Consider the following 24668-nt stretch of genomic DNA (forward strand, 5'->3'; position numbering starts at 1 on the left):
ATAAGTAATATTTTATAGTATTTGTCTTTCTCTGTCTGACTTATCTCACTTAGCATAATGCCCTCAAGATCTGTTCATGTCACAAATGGCAGGATTCCTTCTTTCTCGTGGCTGAATAATATTCCATTCTTATTCCATGTTATTTTTATCCATTCATCTTTTGATAGACACTCAACTTATTTCCTATCTTGGCTTTGTAAACAATGCTACAATAAACATAGGAGTGCAAGTATATTTTTGATACTCTTGTTTTCATTTCCTTTGTATATATGCCCAGTAGTGGGATTGCTGGATTATATAGTAGTTCTATTTTTAATTTTTTGAGGAAACCTCATACTGTTCTCCATCTTGGTCAAACCGAATTACATTTCCCACCAATAGTGCACAGGATTCCCTTTTTTCCACATTCTTGCCAACACTCATTATTGCATATCTTCCTTTTTTTTTAATTTTTAAATTTATCTCATATCTTCTTGATGATAGCCATTCTAACAGGTGAAAAGTGATATGTGCTTTTGATTTGCATTTATCTAATGACTAGTGATGGGGATCTTTTCATGTACCTGTTGGCCATTTGGATGCCTTCTTTGGAAAAATGTCTTTTTAGTTCCCCTGCCCTTTTAAAAATTTGCGATTGTGTGTTTTTGTTAAAGAGTTGTATGAGCTCTTTGTATACTTTAAACACAAACTCCTTATCCAATATATGGTTTGCAAATATTTTCTTCCATTCTCTAGTTTGTCTTTTTTTTTTTTTAAGATGTTTTATTTATTTATTTGAGAGAGAGACAGTGAGAGAGATCATGAGTGAAGAGAAGGTCAGAGAGAGAAGCAGACTCCCGTGGAGCTGGGAGCCCGATGTGGGACTCGATCCCAGGACTCCAGGATCATGACCTGAGCCGAAGGCAGTCGTCCAACCAACTGAGCCACCCAGGCGTCCCACTAGTTTGTCTTTTGATTTTGTTGATTGTTTCTTTCACTGTGCAGAAACATTTTAGTGCGATGTGGTCCAATTTATCAATTTTTGTTTTTGGTGCTTATACTTTTGTTGTCATATTCAAAAAATGGTTGCCAAGACCAATGTCAAGGAACTTTCCCCCTCTCTGTTTCTTCTAGGAATCTTATGGCTTCAGGTATTATGTTTTAAGTTTTTAATCTTTTTTGAATTGATTTTTGTGTGTGGTGTAAGACAGGGATTCAGTTTCGTTCTCTTGCATGTGGCTGTTCAGTTCTCCCAACTCCATTTATTGAAAAGACTCCTTTCTCCATTGTATATTCTTGTTTTCTTTGTTGTGAACTAATTGACCAATATATATGCATGGTTTATTTTGGGGCTGTTTATTCTTTTCCATTGGTCTGTGTGTCTATTTTTATGCCAGTACCAGACTCTCTTAATTACTTTAGCTTTGAAGTCGAGTTTGAGTTCAGGAGTGTGACGCTTCTAGCTTTTCCTTTTTCAGGGTTGCTCTGGCCATTTGAGGTCTTTTGTGGCTCCATACAAATTTTAGAATTGTTTTTTCTATTTCTGTGAAAAGTGCCATTGAGATTTTGATAGGGATTGCACTGGACCAGAGAAGAAGAAGTAAAATTAATGATAAAATGATAGGATTTTGTGTGTAGAAAATCCTAAAGACAATTTAAAAAAAGTGTTGGCACTAATCAGTGAATTCAGTAAAGACACAAGATGTAAAATCAATTGTGTTTCTGTATACTAACAAAAAAAATCTGAAAAAAATGAAAAAAAAAAAACCCCATAAAGTTGAATAAAGTACTTTTTGATTTACTCAAAGAAATGAAAGATATATATGATGAAAACTTTTAAGACTTTGATGAAAGAAGTTAAAAGGAGACACAAACAAATGGAAAGATGGCCCATGTTCCTGGATTGGAAGAATTAATATTGTTAAAATGTCCATGCTACTCAAAGCTATCTATAAATATATAGGTTCAATGCAATCCCTATATATTTTATCTAAATTCATTTTAACAATGGCCCGGCGAAGTAGATGGTTATTATACTCCTTTAAGAGATGCTGAGCAAATTAATAATGTAAATAAGATCACAAGAGGAATGCTTATCTGACATAACAGAATGGTATTTTTAAGCACTACTTTCAAATTTAGTAATTTATAGACTCCTTATTTGGTAAAAAAAAAAAAACTGGAGTCTTTTACTATTCATACATATTATTACAATTTTACTTAAATATGAACGAACAAAATTAGATATATATTCTTATACGTGTATTTCTCACTTAGCTCTAAACTGAAACGAACTTAAAATTTAAGTACAAAAAAGCCTATAAAATTAGTGAAATGCAAACTAATATTATTTTAATAGAGTGATGATATTTTGCCAAAGCGGAATTGCTGCTCACCACATGAATATGGAGCTGTCTGCCACCCCAGAGTTGTCTGGGCAGCTTTTGTGACCATCGTGCTCTTTTCCTGCCACATTTCTGTCTAAGATGTGGAAAATCCAGAATTGGTACAGTGTACAGTGACTACACTGTTACTTCATTTTGGTCTTAGTGGGACTGTATCATTTACCTATCAAGCAAGCCTCCTTTTTTTCTCATTATTCCTTCCAGTTAAAATAGTGTGCTTGATGCCAGTTCAGACCAGAAAGGGAAATGTATATGTACATTTGCAATCATGTTGCAAATCACATGACTGTGCTTAGTTAATAAGTGGCACTGCAATGATCCAGCATATGTTTATAGTAATTTTGATGTAAACTTTCTTTTTAGTTCAATATTAAAGTTCTTTTGGAAAACTCATAAACTCTTGAAAAGAGACCCTGGATTCCAGTTTGAAAGATACTTTTAATGTATTTGTAAGTGGTTATTTATTTATTTATTTTGCAATTATTTATTTATAACAATCATGAAAATAATTCTTATTTGCTTATTAAGAACAGATCCTCCAAATACCAGGAAAGACTGTTACACTTGTTTATGATGGTATCTCTTTGAAAGCAATACATTTCTATTTCTTTAAAGTACTGTATAACTCAAACTTTCACTAATTTGAAAGTGCTTTTTCTCTTTAAAATTCTAAATTAGAAATGTTTTGCAGAATGCATTGTACACTCTTTTCCGTAGCTGGGGAAGGTAAAATTTACTTTGATTGGAAAAATAATACCTCAAAGCAAATGTGCAAGATCCACAAAACAGTAAAGCTTCCAGAAATGGTAAAGTGTGGTAACTAATGACATTATTCTTCCTCTGATGCTGTTGCTATAAACATTCTAGAGGGATTTCTCTCTGAATAATTGACTGTTTTGTTAGTCAAAACCAACTTCCTTCCCAACTTCCTTTTCTCCCTTTCTCTTATGTTTGTATCTTGCACTGTCCTCATTTCCCCCTCTTTCTTATTTCCTTGTTTCATTTTAAAGATTTTTTTTAAGTAATCTCTACTCCCAACATGGGGCTCGAGCTTCCAACCCTGAGATCAAGAGTCGCATGCTCTACTGACCAAGTTGGTCAGACACCCCTTCATTCCCTTGTTTGATACCAGAGATCACCTGTCTTTTCACATCTCAGTCAGCCTACAGTCCAGCTTTCTTCACTTGACAGTTGGCTGTGTGATTGCGGGCAGTGGAGAGGAAGAACACAGCAAGGCAACTTCTAGTAGCATCTTACAGTTCACTCTCAGTAAGCGACTTTAGAAGCCCTCCTAATAGGGGTGGCTCCTGAAAGATCATGCTTAATTTGCCTCATGATAGTCACTTGGGGGATGCCTGGGTGGCTCAGTTGGTTAAGCAGCTGCCTTCGGCTCAGGTCATGATCCCAGCGTCCTGGGATCGAGTCCCACATCGGGCTCCTTGCTCGGCAGGAAGCCTGCTTCTCCCTCTGCCTCTGCCTGCCATTCTGTCTGCCTGTGCTCGCTCTCTCCCCCTCTCTTTCTCTGATAAATAAATAAAATCTTAAAAAAAAAAAAGATATTCACTTGGAAGCACAAAAAGCACAACTTTCGGACTAATTGTCTATGGCTGTTGGTTTACTATGCCTGTTGGTTACAGGTGTGGGTGTGCCTACCTCTGACACTTCTTTGTTCAAGGTGGAATTTCACTGTGGCCGGCAGTGCTGCTGCTGCTGAGTGGACTTTCAGGCAGCAGAAAGCAGCCTCCAGATGCCACAGATAGCTGAGCTCTACCATTTTTGCATACACGCATTCATTCAGCCAATTCAGCCATCCTGACAGTCCCTTATTAACTATGTGACCTTGGGCAAGTCTCCATTTCTTCCTTAGTACAGTGAAGCTCATGATAGCATGTACCTTGTAAGGTTTTTAGGAGAGTTAAGAGTTTTCATACATAAAATGCTTCAGTGGTGCTAGTAAGTGCTAGCTAAAATTATCATCATTCAATAAGCATTTGTTCCGTAGCTAGTATATTCACAGCAATCCAAGAGATACAGAAGTGAACAAGACACAGCCTTGCTTTCTAGGGCCTTCGATAACTGCCACTCAGCACAGTCTTTAGGAAGTCAGGTAAAGCTTCTCACACAGGTAAAATTTTGAACTTGGGCTCAGAGAATGAATAGTTTTGCCAAATGAAACAGCATTAGAGGAAATACATTCCAAGCAAAGGGAGCAGCTTGTGGACAGAATAAAACTGTAAAACACTGGAGTCATTGGTTACTACCAGATAACGTTTTAACTGCCTCTCTGATGTAGCTGGTATATGCCTTCTCAAGTAGGGGGTCTGAGGTGGGTTCAGTGTACATTTTAGAGCTTATAATCCTATCATTAGTTATTAGCAAGTTTATGATAGTAATTTTTTTTAAGATTTTATTTATTTGACAGAGAACACAACTAGGCATAGAAGCAGGCAGAGAGAGAGAGAGGATGGGAAGCAGGCTCCCTGCTGAGCAGAGAGCCTGATGCGCAGCTCGATCCCAGGACTCTGGGATCATGACCTGAGCCGAAGGCGAGGATTTAACCCACTGAGCCACGTAGGCACCCTGATAGTAATTATTATTATTATTTAACTGGTTCATCGAAGAGTTTGAGCTTAAAAGATGAGTTGGGAGCTGAGCAGTGGCACCTCACAGCAGAGCATTTGCTGACGCAAGGCTCTTATCGGAGACAGCTGCCATGTGACAGGAACAGTGAATGGTTAGAAAAGCCTGTGGTTAGAACAATTGGAAGTAGATGGGCTTCCTCCTTTCTACAGAGCTTTAGTTAAGTTTTCCAAATTAAGTGGGTTTTACTTCGCTTTATTCTTTAAACAGGAGAACCTTATGTCTTAAGGTCTTGCTTGCTGATGTGATGGCAAAGAACTGTGATTTATTTTTCCCCCTACGAAGGGGTAGGGAGCGGTCAGATCTCAAATTAGGAAGGTTCCTTTTACTCATGGAATTTCCATCCGTGTTCCAAATTAAAGCTGTGTTTTATCTCCTACAAAGCCTTTTCCTGCAGCTTTGCTTTCACTTCCTCTCTCCACCCTTTTAGTCATATACTGAAGGGTTTGGCAGCTGGTTAAGGTATCAGGTCAGCATTTTTCACTGCGGAAGAAGGAAAGGTTGGGAACAGTGACGTGGGGATGCTTGTCACATTTTCCTTTCCTTTTTTATATAAGTAACCCACATGTTCCATTACAAAAGCCTAATGAAAACCTGGACTTGTAAATTTTACCCTCATATCCTGGAGATGGACTAACGTGTGGGATGACATATAAGCGATAGTTCCTCACTGAAAGTGTCCTTAAAAGCCCATGTACAGCACTGAGGAATCTTGACTTTGTCTCTATGGCAATGTGACAGATTTTATGAAGAAAGATAATGGCCTCCGGGAGTCATAGGACTGGAGAAGGAGCTTAGCAGTGCCTGCCCCGTCCTCCCTTATTATTACCAGATTCTCCTTGGGTGCCTTTAGGAAATGCTCTATATATGGTGTTTAATATACCACCTACACAGTCTCCCCCGTTCACTGACTTGGAAATTAAATCCAGCTTGAGGAGCTCCGGCTCTTTCTGTGGGCCTGTTTACTCCCAAGATTGAAATCCAGGGAGGATTTAGTTGTTTTGTATCAAATTTGCTTGAAACTGTTGGACTTGAAGCAAACTAATTATTGTCATTGTCTGTATAGCAGTAGAGAGAGTGAAAAACAGTAATAGGTTCTTAAAAAGCTGTCATGACTTGAAGTGAAATAGGCTACTCTTCGGTAGCTTCATCTGTAGCCTGAAGGGCTTTGGTCTTGAAAACTGTCAAACACAAAATCGGATTTTAGATCATGGAATCGCGGTTAGCTTCTAGGGGCAGCCTCAGCCATTCAGCTCTCTCATCGACCATTCCATCTGTAGGTTTACTTTGTAAGGAATGGGGAAGCAAAGGGCTTTCTCTTACTGAACACTCCATTTGGCTACTCCGTATCAGACCTGTTTTGGCAAATAAATAGAAGACACCAGATTAGACTGTCTTGTTTCCCTAAGGGCCTCAGAAGACACATATTTGACTTCTCAAGCATAACTTCAGCGACAGGAGTTTCCTGATTTGGGGGTGTCAGTGTTGAGCAGGCAAAGCTGCGAGTTCCTGAGTACCACTGAAGTTCTTGCACAAAGACAGTAAAGTCCAAGAATTGTCCCTTGGACGGAGCTACGTCTGATCTGGTACAGCCTCTCTTTCTAGGAGCCTGTTGCAAGTTAAAGTAGTTTTGACAGTGTCTTTCAGTGCGTCTCCAAACAATTAGTGTTGACAAAGGAAGCCCTCATACTTAAGGCTTTGTGGCTTAGACAGCAGCTCCATCTGGTGCTGGCTGAAGGTGTTTGCCTGCTTCATCTCATGGTCCTCACAGCAGTGTGGATACAGATAGATGCACACAGACTCTGTAAAAGACTGTCAAATCCAAAGTCTCCACTTTAGTGATGGCTTTCTGTTGCATGCAACGCTGACATGAGCTCATCGTGTTCTTGCTGAATCTCATTTGTCTGTCCTGTTGATAATGTGATAGCTGCTAATCAGCTCAACAGCCATCTCTTGAGTGAATTAACTTACTAGCACTCGATGTGGGGAATTATTTTGACTATTTACCAGGCTTGGAAAAAAATATATACTGTACTGCTTTAAAAGAGAAATGGAATCCCTCTCTGATCCGGGGTAGATTTAACTTCATTAACAAGATATTAGGCTAGGATGCCTTATTCTTTTATATTTAATGCAACATAGTGCAAAAAATGTCTTTTTTAAAAAAATTCGTGGTGACTGACATGAACTGTCCCAAACTATTGATAGAAGTTACTTCCAAGTAATAGGATTACACGTGATTTCTATTTTCTTTTATGCTTTTCTGATTTTTTACAGTGAGCATATATAACAAAAGAGAAAATCTCATGTAACAAAAGAAAATAATAATTTAAAACAAAAAGGATTGTAGCTTGCTGTAGCCTCGCGCTTCAGTTCTTTCTCAGATTTTTGTCATTCACCGTGTGGCCTTTTGGGGGCCCTTCAGCTTTCCTCAGTCATAAAACAGAAAGATTGAAATGGAGCCTGAGCAGTTTTAACATTCTTGGTTTGGGAATTATCTATCTTTTTCCCTGTCTCTTCAGCCTCACACTCTCTTGTGTCTTTCTCCAATATTAACATTCAGCGTGATCTCGTTTTTGTCATCTTAAACTAAGGAAATCCTTTCTGGACAACACCACCACCCTGGCCCCGCTTCCACTTGGCTCGCTCTTTCTTTCAGTTCCCACCTAAACTTCTTCAAAAAGTTATCTACAATTATTTACTCTTATCTTCTCACTCTGAAACTGACCATAGTCTCCTTTCCATCCCCACGGCTACACCACGATAGTTAAAGCTAAAGGCACCAACGAGCTCCTGTTGCCAAGTCCAGTAGACGCATCTAGGCCCTTATTCCTCATTACCTGTCAGCAGCATTTGAAATAGTTGTCTTCTCCCACTTGAATGAAATCTCCTCATCCGGCTTGTGTATCATCACTGTTATGACTGTTACCTTTGAGTTTTTTTCAAAGGTTCTTCTCTTCTCCCTGGTTTACCCATGAAAGCCACCTCCTAGTTTCTTTTTTTTTTTTTTTTTTTTTTTTTTTTAAAGATTTTATTTATTTACTTGAGAGAGAGACAGTGAGAGAGAGCATGAGCGAGGAGAAGGTCAGAGAGCGAAGCAGACTCCCCATGAGCTGGGAGCCCGATGTGGGACTCGATCCCGGGACTCCGAGATCATGACCCGAGCCGAAGGCAGTCGTCCAACCAACTGAGCCACCCAGGCGTCCCCACCTCCTAGTTTCTTACTAGCCTAGATATTCCTACAGTAATTGCCAAACAGACAAGAACAGCAGAATTCCTTTCTGTATTCCAGTCTTCTAAATTCAACTGCTTCCTCTAGTATATGGCAACAAAGTATGGACTAGTAACCTTATTCCCGAAAAGTTGCACCTCCTCCAATGTTGTCTATCTCAGTAAATGGCCCCACAAATCATTTAAATACATAACCCCAAAATCTCAACATCTGTTACTCTCTCCAGAATCTAGTCATTCGTACACTGCATTCCTCCACCTTCCCTGATGCCACATCCTAATGCAGATCCTCATCATACCTTATTTTGCCCATTTGCCCATTTGTCATTTTGTCTCCTGGCTTCCTGTCCTGTTCCCCCCAGTTTATTCTCTAATCGGCAGCCAGGGCTCTTTTATTTTTGAGTCAGATGTATTGAGGTGTGATTGCTATACAGTAATAAATCTTGTTTTTTTGGTGTAGAATGCTCTGAATTTTGACAAATGCTTGTAGTCATCTAACCACCACCACACAGCATTTGGATTGTTGGAGTTTTTACCTATAAACCTTTGTGCACATGCTTCAGGGGAAACATAACTTTTCATTCGTCTTGGGTGAGACTGCTGGGTCTCCTGGAAAGCTTATGCTTAACTTTATAAGAAACTGCAAACTCTTTTCGAAAGTGGCTGTGCCGTCTGCATTCCCACCAGCGCCATGGGAATTTCAGTTGTACCATATCTTTCCTAGCGTCAGTTTTCCTGTTTGTTTGCATTTTAACCATTCTGGTGGGTGCACAGAGGTAGGTATCTCATTGCCATTCTAATGTGCGTTTCTGTACGACTAAGGCTACTTAACATCTTTCACGTGTTTATATATGCATATTGGTGAAGTGTCTGCCCAAACTTTTGCCTATTTTTTAAAATTAGATTTGTGGTTTTTTTATTGAATTTTGAAAGTTCTTCATATATTCTGGATACAAAGTCCTTGGTCAGATACGTACTTTGCAAAAAAGTCTCATCTGTAGGATGTCTTTCCATTCTCTTATCAGTATCTTTGACAGAGCAAACATTTTTAATTTTGATAAAATCCAAATTGTCTGGTTTTTTTTGTTGTTGTTCACTTGTTTGTTTTTTTAATGGATCGTGCTTCTTGCTTTGTATCTGAGAACTCAGATTAACTCAAGGTCACAAAGATTTTCTCCTGTTTTTTCCTCATAAAAGTACTAGAGCTTTACACCTTATACTTGTATCTCTGCTCCATTTTTAGTTAATTTTTGTATAAGAGGTGTGAGGTATGAATCCAGGTTTACTTTGTTGATTATGGATATCCCGTTGTTCTAGCACATTTGTTGAAAAGAATATTCACTGCTGGAGGTGAATATCAGTTGCCTATATTTGTATTGTCCTATTTCTGGACTCTGTTCTGTTCTATTTTAATCTGCCAGGGGTCAGCAGACTTTTTCTGTAAAGAACTAGATAGTAAATATTTTAGGTTTTGCAGGCCAAGAGGCAAAATTGAAGATATTGTGTAAGTACTCGTTTAATAAGAGGAAACGGCTTTCTGTGAAATTTTTTTAAACTCAAAATGTAATATTTGAGTACAGTTTTCTGAAATGCAGCTCTAACTAATCCGAAGAATGGAACTCTTTTTTGGGAGGGCGGATGACATTTTGCTTAACTTGGGTGCTAAGTTAGTGTTTCCTCTCAAACTTTATTACAAAGTTCATCTATTAATGTGAAATTTGACATACTTTTATCTTTGAAAAATATCTTTTCACGTGGGTGATACATGTAGCAGCAGAAATGCTGGTCCGTAGGTGCTTGGAAAGTACTGCGAGGTGACAAGTGTGCTGCCTGCCACCTGTCAGAACTTCTGAATTCTGCAGCGTAGCACAAAGCCACCACAGAGGGAATGGAAACAAATGAGCCTGGCTATGTCCCTGTAGAGCTTTATTTAAGGGCACTCTGTTTGGAATTCCATATAATTTTCACTTGTCACAAAATACCATTCTTTTGAGTTTTTCAATCATTTAAAAATTTTAAAAACATTCTTAGCTTAGGGACATACAAAAACAGGGGACAGGCTAGATCCAGCCTATAGGCTAGTATTTGCTTGCCCTGCTCCCTCCATTTCTGTTTCCATCCTTTGAGCATACCCCATTGTCAGGATTACTGCAGCTTTATGCTAAGTCTTGAAGTCAGGCAATGTGAGCCCTCCAACTTTGTTCTTTTTCTAAATTACTTTGGCTATTCTAGTTTCTTTGCCTTTCTGAATACATTTTAGAATTAGCTTGTTGATTTCTACCAAAAAAAAATACTGCTTGGATTTTGTTAGAATTAGGCTGAATCTACAGAGCAAATTGGGGAAAATTGACACCTTAAGAATACTGAGAGAAGTTGGTATCTCTCTCCATTTATTTAAGTCTTTGATACAGTGCTTTGTAGTTTTCTGCGTAGAGATTGTAGATTTTGCACATGTTTTATTAGATTTAGACCTAAGTATTTCATGTTTGGGGGTCAGAGTTCTCTTTTTAAAATGCAAATTGGATCGTGTTGCTTCCCCTACTTAAAACCCTTCGGTGGCTTCCCACTCCTCTTAGCATAAACTCTGTAATCTTGCAAAGCATAAATGGCCCTGCATGATCTGGCCCCTGCTCTCCCTTTCAGCCTAATTTTATGCCTTTCTTCCCCTTTGCTCAAAACGTTCCAATCTCAGACTAGCAGGAAATGTTTTTATCAACTAAGGAATAGCTTTTAGAATATCAGAAAGACTAAACAAATGTTTCCAAACAAATGCTTGAAAAATATATTTTAACCATGTTGAAAAGAACCATTTGATGATCTCTAGCAAAGAATGAACTTGGGTTTTGGCCCAGTTTTTGTGCTCTCTTGTGTGGAATCCTTTGATCTGTAAGTCTGTACTTCTTCAACTGAGTCAGAGGACTTTATGAACAGTATTCACACACGACTTAGCTCTGTGTGCAGGTGTATACACGCACACCCACGAGCGGAAGAAAATATTCTTTTCTTCATTTTACATATGCCGAAACTCAGCAGAAAGACTGCATTTCTGACCAAATAAAGGATCCTGTTGCTGTCCTTGTACATGCATAAAGTTAAACTCTTCAGCCATTAAAATAGTTCTTACATGAACATGACCACTGCCAACTCTATTATAATATCCAAATTAGAAGTGCAACACTGTAGTGATGTTCTGTCCGCAGCTATGTGCCTAAGACAAAAGAGAGAGTCGGTCATACGATTTGTTTCTTTGTTTTTTAAATAAATGAACACATTTAGTTAACTGGTGTTTATTCAGATCCTTATGCTAGACGTATTGAGGTGAATAAGATACAGCCCATACCTTGAAGAGGCTCAAAAACTAGTGGGGAGACAGACAATTAAAAATGAAAGTGCTTGTTCATGAAGCTATGTCTAAGTGGCTTTCATAATACCAAGGAAATGAGTAGCCCAGCGGGATTTACAGTATAATAAGACAAGTTGATTATTAAGACATAAGGCTAGCAGGGAGGCAAGGACCATATCGTGAAAACTTAAGGGACTTATATCCCATCCCATCCTGTAACTCAGAGGTTCCAATACCTTAATGCACAAAGAACTCATTAAACAACAACAGTAACAACAACAACAACAAAACACAACCTCAGAGACTGACTAGGTGGGTCTAGGGTGCTCCCCTGAGTGGTTCTTATTTACCTGGTAACCCCTAGTCTGCACACTGACATTTGGAAGTCAGTGCATTAGGTAAGATTGAGCCACCTTGGGGTGCCTGGGTGGCTCAGTGGGTTAAAGCCTCTGCCTTCGGCTCAGGTCATGATCCCAGCGTTCTGGGATCGAGCCCCGCATCGGGCTCTCTGCTCAGTGGGGAGCCTGCTTCCTCCTCTCTCTCTCTCTGCCTGTCTCTCCGCCTACTTGTGATTTCTGTCTGTCAAATAAATGAATAAAATCTTTAAAAAAAAAAAAGATTGAGCCACCTAATACTTAAGTAGGTAATAAGTTGAGCATATTAGCATTTTAGAAACTAATTTTAGAAAGGAATGAATTTGATAATAGTACACAGAACAATAGAATCACCTGAGACTCTCATTAAATATGAATTCTGATCCAGTAGATCGGGGGTTGCACCTGAGATACTGCATTTCTAACAAAGTGTGGTCCGAGGACCACACTTTGAGTAGCCAATGTAGAAATGTTGGGTTGAAATGGGGTGAGATGCAGACATGAAGATCGTTGAGAGCCTGTTGCAGGGATCTAGGTAAAAGATGGCGAGTCTCTGAACTATTAGCAGGGTCTGCTAATGGCAAGAAAGTGTTCCAGTGAAATGTAATAGACCAAATTGACAAGACTAATTTAAGGAGTTTGTTAGATATGGAGTTAGACGTGAGAAAAGAGGTGTCAGAAATTGAGCTTAGCTATCTAAGTAGATGATAATGACATAATTGAAATAGGGTACAGGAAGAGGAAGGAGGTGGCCTAGGGAGTACAGGGGAAGGCTGGTTAGAGTAGAAAAGGTTCCTGAAGTTGAGAAAAGGGATAGCCAGAGGATTTGTTTTGAATGCATAAAGATTGAGGAGTCTATGAAATATCCAAAATTAAAAGGCTAGGTAGAAGACGAAGAACCTTCAGCAGACTACAAAGTGTCAGACAGGTTGGGAGATATTAAAAAGAGCAGTTTCAAAGACACTCCCAAAGGGCAAGGTCACAGTATCATTGCCACATAGACATCAAGGAAAAGATTATATATAGTTCAATGAGAGGGTACGAAATTATGGCTGCAAAATGAACTTTCCAGAATGCTGATTGGCTAAGGGGAGTTTGGAAAGTGCCCAAATTAGTATATCTCTCAATCTTTTAATTTAAGGAAAAGTTGAGGAGTGGAGCCAATTGTTTTAAGTCATTCATCTAATTTAAGGCCTCATAGTGCCTTTTCCATTTAGATTTTCTTTTTTTCCCTCCCCCCACAGATTGATCATACCTACAAGAGCTGCTATGGTACCAAGGGGAGGTGAAAACTGATGGACGAAAGTTTTACTACCATGCACTGAAAAGAAAGCATTGTCTGTGAAGGTCCTTTTTTAAAAATGTCTGCTTGTAACACCTTTACTGAACACGTTTGGAAACCTGGTGAATGCAAGAACTGCTTTAAACCTAAAAGCTTGCACCAGCTTCCCCCAGACCCTGAGAAGGCACCCATCACCCATGGCAATGTGAAAACTAATGCCAATCACAGTAACAACCACCGCATGAGGAACACTGGAAATTTCCGTCCTCCTGTGGCTAAAAAACCCACTATAGCTGTGAAGCCCACTATGATGGTGGCAGATGGGCAAAGTTTATGTGGTGAACTTAGTATCCAAGAACACTGTGAGAACAAACCTGTCATCATAGGATGGAACCGAAACAGGACACCCTTGAATCAGAAACCACTTAATAATAATAATGAAGATGACATTGAAGGCTTTAGCCATGTTCCTAAGCCTTATGGCAATAATGATAGTGCAAAGAAGGTATCAAATAACAATAATGGACTAACGGATGTGTTAAAGGAGATAGCAGGCTTGGATGCCATCCCTCAGATAAGAGGAAATGAAACAAACTCCAGAGAAACATTCTTAGGAAGAATAAATGATTGCTATAAAAGATCACTGGAAAGAAAGCTTCCACCGAGTTGCATGATGGGTGGGATCAAGGATACTCAAGGCAAGCACGTGATTCTGAGTGGGAGCACAGAAGTGATCAGTAATGAAGGGGGCCGGTTCTGTTACCCAGAGTTTTCTAGCGGCGAGGAGAGTGAAGAAGATGTACTTTTCAGTAACATGGAGGAGGAGCATGAGAGCTGGGATGAGAGCGATGAAGAGCTGTTGGCCATGGAGATTCGCATGAGAGGGCAACCGCGCTTTGCTAACTTCAGGGCAAATACTTTGTCTCCTGTTCGATTCTTTGTGGACAAAAAATGGAATACAGTCCCATTGCGAAATAAGTCCCTGCAGAGGATCTGTGCTGTCGACTATGATGACAGCTATGATGAAATCCTAAACGGCTATGAAGAAAACTCTGTGGCCTCCTATGGACCAGGAAGTGTTCAGAGCATGGCATCCTCTGACTCTGCATCACCAGGTTCTTCTTTAACAGAAGAATCGCGTTCTGAGACAGCCAGTAGTTTATCCCAGAAGATCTGTAATGGGGGAGTATCTCCGGGTAACCCCGGAGAGTCTAAGGACATGAAAGAAAGGGAGCCCAATTGTGAAAGTCTCTCTGGTAATAGTCAGGAGAAGGACTCCTCACAAGCACCTAAAAGCTCAGTAAAAGTTCCAGAAACACACAAAGCCGTCCTTGCTCTCCGATTGGAAGAGAAGGATGGCAAGATTGCCGTACAAACTGAGAAGCAAGAAAGTAAAGCCTCTACAGATATCGCTGGCCAAGCCATAACCATAAACCTCGTCCCCGTGGAAGAGCAAGCAAAGCCTTACCGAGTTGTCAATCTGGAACAGCCACTGTGCAAGCCATATACTATCGTGGACGTGTCGGCAGCCATGGCCAGTGAGCACCTCGAAGGCCCTGTTAACAGCCCCAAGACAAAAATCTCATCTTCTACTCCAAACTCTCCGGTGACATCGCCTGCACTGACATCAGGACAAACAGGTGCCCATTTCCAAAACTCCAGTGCAATACGATACCAGGAAGTGTGGACTTCCAGCACCAGCCCGCGACAAAAGATACCCAAGGTGGAATTGGTTAGCGGTGGAACTGGGCCAAACATCCCTCCGAGGAAAAACTGTCACAAGTCAGCACCCACTTCACCTACAACAACAAACATTTCCTCTAAAACTATCCCTGTTAAGTCACCCAATCTGTCCGAAATAAAATTCAATAGTTACAATAATGCTGGTATGCCACCTTTTCCAATTATCATTCATGATGAGCCGACTTATGCTCGGAGTTCCAAAAATGCCATCAAAGTCCCCATTGTCATCAATCCAAATGCGTATGACAATCTAGCCATTTACAAAAGTTTTCTCGGAACAAGTGGAGAACTCTCGGTGAAGGAAAAAACTACCAGTATAATAAGCCATACTTATGAAGAAATCGAAACTGACAGCAAAGTGTCCGATAACAGCACCAGCAAACCTACTGACTGTCCCCAAGCCAAGGGGTTTTCCAACAGCACAGAGCGTAAAAGGGGCTCAGTGGCTCAAAAGGTTCAGGAGTTTAACAGCTGTCTTAACAGAGGTCAGTCTTCACCGCAGAAAAGCTATAGTTCTAGCCACAGCTCCCCAACAAAGATCCAGAGAACCACTCAAGAACCTGGGGCCAAAACCGAAGGCCCTCAGGAGTCTCCGATGACGTGCACCACCAGCAGCAGCAGCAGGGAGAAAGCGAGCACGGTGCTTTCTCAGATTGTGGCTTCTATCCAGCCACCGCAGTCCCCTCCAGAAATGCCCCAGTCTGGCCCGAAAGCATGCAGCGTGGAAGAGCTGTACGCGGTTCCTCCAGACGCCGATGCTAAGAGTACCCCTAAGAGTACACCAGCCCGACCCAAATCTCTCTTCACTGCTCAGCCCGGTGCTGAAGCTGAAGCCCCGCAGACCACAGAAAGCCCGACGACCAAAGCACAGAAAGATGCGCTCACAAAGCCGGTCACCAGCCCTCTCTCCAAATTAGTGGCCAACCCCCAGAGCGAGCCACCACCTCCCTTTCCCCCACCTCGCTCTACTTCCTCCCCTTATCATGCAAGCAACCTTCTGCAGAGGCATTTCACCAACTGGACCAAGCCCACCAGTCCTACCCGGTCAACAGAAGCTGAATCGATTTTGCACTCGGAAGGCAGCAGGCGGGCCGCTGATGCGAAACCTAAGCGCTGGATATCATTTAAAAGCTTCTTCCGCCGCCGGAAAACAGATGAGGAAGAGGATAAAGAGAAAGACCGAGAGAAAGGAAAACTGGTGGGCCTGGATGGCACAGTCATCCACATGCTGCCGCCACCTCCAGTCCAGCGCCATCACTGGTTCACAGAGGCCAAAGGAGAGTCCAGTGAGAAGGCGGCCATTGTCTTCATGTACAGGTGCGATCCTGCCCAAAGCCAGCCCAGCACGGATCAGAAGGCCAGAGCAGACCAGGCAGCGGTCAGAGAGAAGGATGGGGCAGAGGACGGGTTACTGCAGGACTCAGAGAAGAAGAAAAGGAGTCATTCTTCTCCATCACAGGTTCCTAAAAAAATCATCAGGTATGTAAAATAGAATGGCAGAGTATGGGAATTATTTTTAACACATTTTTAGGTGCTAAGTTTTTTACATCTTTGAGATTACATAAGAGCCATTTATGTTTATAAGTAGCACTCACTGGCCATCGTCGATCTTTATAACTGCATTCCAAGATTAGAGTATTATTAAAGTGATCTTACTGCACCAAGCAAGGTTTATGGCCCTGGAGCTTTAGCTGAAGTAGCCTGCTGCATTCTGGTGAATGGAAAGGGGCTTGAACACAGAAAAGCAAATCTATAACACCTTAATAGCAGTAAATAATACATTGCTTTGAAATCCTATGATAGTGTGAGGAAGAAACAGGATCAAATGAATAAATTGTGGCACCCTTCTTACCCTCACTGTAGATGGAATAAAGCTCCTCAAGCCATTCATTTTGGTGTTCACCAAGGTGTTAGCTCTATATGCATTACTTTGTTTTGAGGGAATATTTGGGTTTTTATTGTGTCTCTTCTTCCTAAGTATTGTGGAAAAGGGGGAGGGGAGTGTGCAGTGGAGACAGGGCCAGCAGTTTAATGATTTAACACGTGGGCGACAGAAGAGAAGTTGGTCATTGAGGTTGAGACCCAGCCAGGAGTAGAATCCCGATGGCAGCTGGCAAGTGCACACCCATTCACATCCACTCGGTTCTCTAGCTGTTCACTTCCTTTCTCAAGTAAGTGTTCGTGATCACATTCCCAGGATTTGTCTCCCATCCATACAACAGCCCTACAAATTGGTTGTCTTCTTCCGAAGATCAGAGAAGTTAAGAAGTAAGCAGATTCATGTAGTTCACAGTTGACAGAGCCAGAATTCAAACTTGATCTGTCTGATTCATTGTATTCTTCCCACAGTGTTGCACTGTTCACAAACATAAGAGCAAGCAAGATTTTTATATTTTCACTTGTAATCATTCATATGAACATTCATGTTTAGGAAGCTTAAGTTTTTTGTTTCTCATTTGTATTGTAAGCAAAATTAACGAAATGCCAATAAAAATAAGAACTATTATCCCAAGTTTGTAACAGATGGGATGATTTCCTTATATCCCCTGTACTCTTTTTTTTTTCCAAGATTTTATTTTTAAGTAACCTCTACACCTAGCATGGGGCTCAAACTCACAGCCCCAAGACCAAGTGTTGCATGCTCTACTGACTAAGCCAGTCAGGCACCCTGTACTTTTTATTTTTAAGCGGAGATATGCCCTGAGTATTTCTTTCATCTGATTCTAAGTCTGCCTCCCTCTTACTTACACAGTAAGGCTTCTCTACCAGGCCTGGCCCTTTCTTTGGCAAACTCTTATGAGAGCGTAGATCCGCTCATAAGACCAGCTTTTTGTTAGAACAGAACAGATAAAAATTAAGATGAATACTTAATGCCTTCACTCTTTCTAGCAAAATGTTAAGAAGTTTTATATAAATATTCTTTACGAAAATAAGCTTTTTATATAACCCCAAAACAGTTGTCAAAATGCTAGCAAGTTCCTGTTTTCCTTAAATCCATATAATAGCAAAGCAAGTAGAATAGTGGTAATATATTCCTGGAAAGAGTAGTCTTGTCATTGGTAGTTGAAAGTGGATGATAGAATATCATACTCCAGCGGTAATAAAACACATGTATTGCAGGTTACTGTTTTATTTAGGAAAAAAGCAATTTAAACAGCACCTGGTTGGAGTTACTTATGTCAGATAGTTCTCTCAGATCAGTAAATGGCTTCACTCCTCATTAAGTAGGGCTGTGGTGTGTTTATCCGCATCCTGGAAGGAAGAGCCAAGCAATGATTTGGCCTCTCTTCTGTGGAATGAGATTCTCTACTTTGGCTGCTTTGCCACTGCATGTGGGCGTGAGGACAGCCCAGGCCCTTGACACAGCAGACCCCTTACTGTGTAGCTTATATTTTCACAGATTTGCTTGTACATGAGCCAGTCATATTTTCCAAAATTCATCAGTTCTTGACAAGTAACTCCATGAGGGGTATCTGGGTAGCTCAGTCAGTTCCATGCCCAACTCTTGGTTAGGGCTCAGGTCACGATCTCAGGTCCCGAGGTTGATCCCCAGTGGGCTCCACGCTCAGCGGGCAGTCTGCTTCCCTTCTCCCTCTCCCTCTATTCCTATCCCCATGTGTGCTCTTTCTCTCTCTCTCTCTCTCTCAAATAAGTAAATCTTTTTTAAAAAAGGTAACATCCATGAATTGAAGCAGTGCGGTTGGTTTGCCCCATTGGTTTCAGATTTAACCGTGCATCATGGTAACTTGAGGGCTGTTAAAGCAGAGATTGCTGGGCCCCACAAAGTTTCTGATGCAGTGGGTCTGAGGTGCTGTGGGCCCTGAGAGTTTGCACTTCTTACAAGTCCCCAGGTGACACCGAGGCCCTGGGGTTACACTTTGGGAGCCACTGATCTCACCACCATTCAGAATCTAAAGATAATGTGCTGTCCTCTAAGTAGAGCATTTTTGAGGTATTAAGGTTTTCTTAGAGACACTCTAGAATTGTCACGTTTCATATTTGTCTCAGAAAAGGGGGTTTTAAACAGTTTTGTTTTAATCTAAACATGGATACTCGTTGAAAAATATACACCATTTCCTTTTTTAATAATTACTTAATTTACTCAGATACACCATTGGTATTTACTTGAAACAACTTAGAAAGGGAAAAATGTTACTGTCAAATGTCAGTATTTGTGTTTCCAGCCTGATGGCGGTGTAATCATTAAAATAGCATCCCGTGGCTGGGAACATACTGCTGGAAGAAATGAAAATTCAAGTTTTTCTATAAGTAATGAAGATTCCAAATCCAAACTATAAGAAATAAAAAAATACTCAACTGAATGCCAGACCCTAACAGATAAGAGATTTTGTAGAGCCTTCTGTTACGGGATTAGACTGTTACTCAATTCATTTATTTGACTCTTCAGGCAACAAAAAATGAGTGTCTTAACTGTGCCTTATATAGGCCGTCGGGACAGGTGAGGGAAAGATCATCACACTGCTGAAATAACAGGTTTGGCTTTGACTTCACTTCAGCTCTCCGTCTGGTCCTTCAGGGGACAGTGATTGTAATGACAGCTATCACTGGAGTTAGTTTGAGGGTATAAAGGGAAAATATGTACGAGACTTTGCACAGGGTCTGGCATAGGTTGGGTGCTTTAAGATGTCAGTAGCCCCTCTGCCTTCCATGTAATAAATGCTAAAACAATGTAATGTGTGTCATGGTACAGAAGCATAAAGCACAGAGATTAGATCAGCTTAAAAGAGACTTCTCAGAAATGAAATACAAACCAGTTCTTAAAAGATAGATAGGATTTTTCCCGCTGCTTGGGAAAGACATTGCAGACAAAAGGAACAATATATGCAGAGTCACAGAGAAGATGATAGCAAACAGAGTCCAGACAGGTGGCTGGAAAAGGATAATGAATAGACCTGTGGTTCTTCAAATGCGGTCAAGGCAAGGTCAAATAGTGATCATGCAAAAGTCACCGTTTTCATAATGAGACATTATTCTTTTCACTGCACTGACATTTGCACTGATGGTACAAAAACAATAGAAGGCAAAATTACTTACACCTTAACACAAGTCAAAGCCATGGATTAATATTGTACAAATAGTTAAAAAAAAAAAAAAGTTCATTTAAGCATGTCCTTGGTGAAGTAGTAAATTTTATTAAATCTCAGCTCTTGAGACTGTGTCCATTTAAACATTCCATGTGATGAAGTGGGAAGTATACATAGATTATTTCTGTTGAATACCAAAGTATGGTGGTTATTGCAAGGAAAAACAGTTTGAGTTACAAAGCTGAGCGAACCACCTTTTTCTTTTCTTTTCTTTTTAAGATTTTATTTATTTGCCAGAGAGAGAGAAAGCACAAGCAGGGGGAGCGTCAGGCAGAGGGAGAAGAAGGGAGCTTCTCCCTCTCAGCAGGGAGCCCAGTGAGGGGATTTGATCCCAGGACCCTGAGAACATGACCTGAGCTGAAGGCAGACGCTTAACTGACTCAGCCACCCAATCCCCTAGCCACCGCTTTCATGGACTGCCTTGAAAGAACAGGTGGCAGACCCACTGTGGCTATTCAGACTTGAGTGCTTTTCTTAAGAATGAACATAGTAAGCCTATTACCTCAAGGAAAACAACTGACAGTATTTGTTATCAATGATAAAAAGTTAAGGCTTTCAAATAAAAATAAGATTTTTAAAAAACTTTTATCTGCTATCATGACTTTGACAGCTTCCTGATGTTTAAGGATCTTTCTGATGAGAATGGTGGTATTTGCTTAAAAAAAGATTTTTTAATATATAATGAAATGTGTCAACATTTGGAAGATCTGCATAACTCAGTGAACTAGTAATTTCAAATGACCTAATGCACAATATTACAAAATTATGCACAAGTAAAAGATCCATTGAAATTGCAAGTTGGATGGATATTTTTCAATGCAACTGAGGCCAGAAAGTTTATTGATATGGTTTCAGGTTCCACATTGCAAATAATCTTTAAGACTTCCACTTATCAAGTTCTTATATGGTACCAAGGAGAATATCCACAATTATCTAAAAGACCACTAATAGACCTTTTCCTTTCCCACCTCGATATCTGGATGAGATCACATTTTTAAATATATAGTTGACCGTGGAACAACACAGGTTTGAATTGCATGGGTCTACTTATATATAGATTTTTCAATAAATACTGTAAAGTACTATAAGTGCATTTTCTCTTCCTTATTATTTTCTCAATAACATTTTCTTTTCTCTAGCTTACTTTATTTTAAGAATACAGTATATGATACATATAACATACAAAATATGTGTTAATTGGGGTACCTGGGTGGCACAGTTAAGCAGTGGACTCTTGGTTTCAGCTCAGGTCATAACTCAGGAGTCATGAGATCAGGCTCCTCATCAGGCACCACACTCAGCGTGGAGCTGCTTCAGATTCTCTTTCCCTCTGGCCCTCCTGCTTGTGCTCACTTGCATTGCTCCCTCTCTCTCTTAAATAAATAAATCTATTTAAAAAATGTGTTAATTGGCTATAACTAAGACCTGCTTAATAGTAGGTTACTATTTTTAAGTTTTGGGGGAGTCAGATTTATACACAGGCCTTTTTTTTAATTGTTTTTAAAGATTTTTTTTTATTTGACAGACAGAGATCACAAGTAGGCAGAGAGGCAGGCAGAGAGGGAAGGGGAAGCAGGCTCCCTGCTGACCAGAGAGCCCAATGCAGGGCTCGATCCCAGGACCCTGAGATCATGACCTGAGCAGAAGGCAGAGGCTTAACCCACTGAGCCACTCCAGTGCCCCTGTACACAGGTTTTGACTGTAGTTCCCCTAACCCCTGCACTGTTCAAGAGTCAACTGTATTTTAACCAAAGCAGCATATCACAGCCGATTGAATGCAGAAGCACATGTGAGAATTCAGCTGTCTTCTCTTAGGTCAGATACTAAAGAGATTTGAAAATGATGTTATAAAATAAAATAACCCTATTTTTAAAGGGTTTATTATTTTTAAATGAACTAGTAACTATTTTTAAATTGTCTTATTTTTAATTTCTAATACAGTATCAATTGGTAGAATTCACATAAACAAACGCCCTTGAACTTGTCGATAATTTTTAAGTGTAAAGGAATCCTGCAAACAAAAAGTTTGAGAAGTGCTGAGACAAGATGTGAAGAGGCTTACATGATATGTTGAAATATTTGGCCCTTATCTTTAGATTTTGGGGCAGAAACTGTTTCTTTTCTTCTTCTTCTTCTTCTTTTTTTTTTTTAGATTTTATTTATTTATCTGACAGACAGAGATCACAAGTAGGCAGAGAGGCAGGCAGAGAGAGAGGAGGAAGCAGGCTTCCCGTAGAGCAGAGAGCCCGATGCGGGGCTTGATCCCAGTACCCTGGGATCATGACCTGAACCGAAGGTAGAGGCTTTAACCCACTAAGCCACTCAGGCACCCCAGGGCAGAAACTGTTTCTAAGGGGGAAAGTGTGTGACTTTTTTTTTTAAGATTTTATTTATTTATTTGAGAGAGAGAGAGAGAGCACAAGCAGGGGGAGTGGCAGAAGGAGAGGGAGAAGCAGGGTCCCCACTGTGCACAGAGCCCAGTAAGGGGCTTGAGCCCAAGACCCTGGAATCATCACATGAGCCAAAGGCAGACGCTTAACCAGCTCAGCCACCCAGGCACCCCTAGTGTGTGACTTTTTAAATTTTTTTGTTTTAAATTTTTATTTTAAGATTTTATTTTTTAACTAATCTCTCCACCCAATGTGGGGCTTGAACTCAAAACCCCAAGATCAAAAGTTGCATGCTTCAGCCAACCAGGTGCCCCCATTTTTTTTTTTTTAATAAAATCTCTATTGGCAGTACTATTGAAAATGGGCTGCAAAGTGGAAATACTGTTTACCATGATATTAGTCAAATTTTGACTCAGGAATATATCCATAGGCATCATTTCTATCTGACTAGTCTGGATGAAGAGAAGGTAATTTAGTGGTTATTCTGGTCTATAATCCCGTGGGAATTCCTTCACTATTGTTTTTAGAAGCACTAGCCTACCTACCATCTCTCCAACTCTTTGGTGTCCATATCATGAGGAATAATATCACTTAGTGAGAAAAGCACTAGAGTCAGACTAAGATTTGAATTCCATCTATACTACTGGTAGTTGTGTGGCTTTTGACTTAACCTCTCTAAGCTGAAGCTTCCCAATCTGTACAATAGAGATAATAATACCTACCTTATAGAGCTACTGTGAGCACTAAATTGATAACTGTAAAGCATCTAGCACAGTATCTAGCAATAGGGTTAGCCTCTTTATAAATTCCATTTAGGGCACCAGAATTTAGAATAATCCTTGCTGAATGTCTTACCCCTGTAGTCTGTTTTTAGAACAGCTTTCTTAACGTAAATCCAGTCATATCCCCACACTGCAGAAGGCCCTATATATGTGAATTTTGTCACCTGTTTAATCTTATTTACCTTCTTGCTCTTGAACCTCAGTTATTCTGGCTTCCTTCCTTTCTGAGTGCCTTATTTATAAGGTTTACCATGACATCAGTACTTTAGGACTACCTTTTTTAAAAGATTTTATTTATTTATTTGACAGAAAGAGATCACAAGTAGGCAGAGAGAGAGAGAGAGAGAGAGAGAGAGGAGGAAGCAGGCTCCCTGCTGAGCAGAGAGCCCGATGCGGGACTCGATCCCAGGACCCTGAGATCATGACCTGAGCCAAAGGCAGCGGCTTAACCCACTGAGCCACCCAGGCGCCCTAGAACTACCTTTTAATTGGATACTGTCTTAAAATGGGTCCTTTATTTATTTTCATGTTAAAGTTTTTTGTGAAAGAAAATTTTAAACATATACAAAAGTAGATAAATTAGTAAAATGAGCCACCATTTGCCCTAAAACCACATTTCAACAATTACCAGTTTATGGCCAGTTTTGATTCATCTATACCCTTATTTCCTTCTCCTGTTATTTTGAAACAAATTCCAGACATTTTGTTGTAAATGTTTAGTATGTATCTCCAAAAGGTAAGTTCTTTTTTTTTTTTTTTTCCCTCCCATCATGACCATATGTTAGAAAGGATTCTTTAAACTTTAATGACTAACTCCTGGCTAAACAGCATCTAGTATCAGGATTTTAAATACTAGGGGTTTTTGCGTGGCTCAGTCAGTTAAGCATATGCCTTCGGTTCAGGTCATGATCCCAGGGTCCTGGGATTGAGCCCCATATCAGGCTCTCTGCAGAGCAGGGAACCTGCTTCTTCCTCTCCCTGTGCCCCAGTCCCCCAACTTCCCCAGCTTGTGCACTCTCTCTCTGTCAAATAAATAAAATCTTAAAGAAAAAGATTTTAAATATAAATATATTCTGATGACTCCCTTCTGGACCTCCCCCATGATTCACATACTTACCCATTTGGCATTTCCACTTGAACATCAAGTGGACATCGCAAATGAAACATGTCCAAAACAGAACTCTTGATTTTTCCCTACAAATCTATTCCATCCCAGGTCTTCCCTTCTTGGTAAATGATCCCACTATCCATCCAGTTACTCGTTCCAGGAAAGTAGCAGTCACCCATGGTCTTTCTTTTCCTCACCCCCTACATGCAAAATATCAGTGAATCTTATTAATTCAACCTCTAGAATATATGCCAAATCTGTTTACTTCTTTCCATCTCTGCTTCTA

General features: G+C 40.3%; 1 protein-coding gene across 5 annotated transcripts in view; it reads left to right on the forward strand.

Moving 5' to 3' along the window:
- The window catches only part of PEAK1 (pseudopodium enriched atypical kinase 1), a 305386-nt gene that overhangs the window by 218783 nt on the left and 61935 nt on the right, over positions 1-24668 (forward strand). For all 5 annotated transcript variants that reach the window (XM_082735956.1, XM_082735954.1, XM_082735957.1 and 2 more), the window contains one exon: positions 13217-16476. In XM_082735956.1, the coding sequence (XP_082592082.1) occupies positions 13334-16476 (3143 nt within the window). In that variant the 5' untranslated portion in view covers positions 13217-13333. The remainder of the gene's footprint in view (positions 1-13216; positions 16477-24668) is intronic.

This window comes from Mustela nivalis (genome assembly GCF_964662115.1).
Source record: "Mustela nivalis genome assembly, chromosome: 6".
NCBI lineage: Eukaryota > Metazoa > Chordata > Mammalia > Carnivora > Mustelidae > Mustela > Mustela nivalis.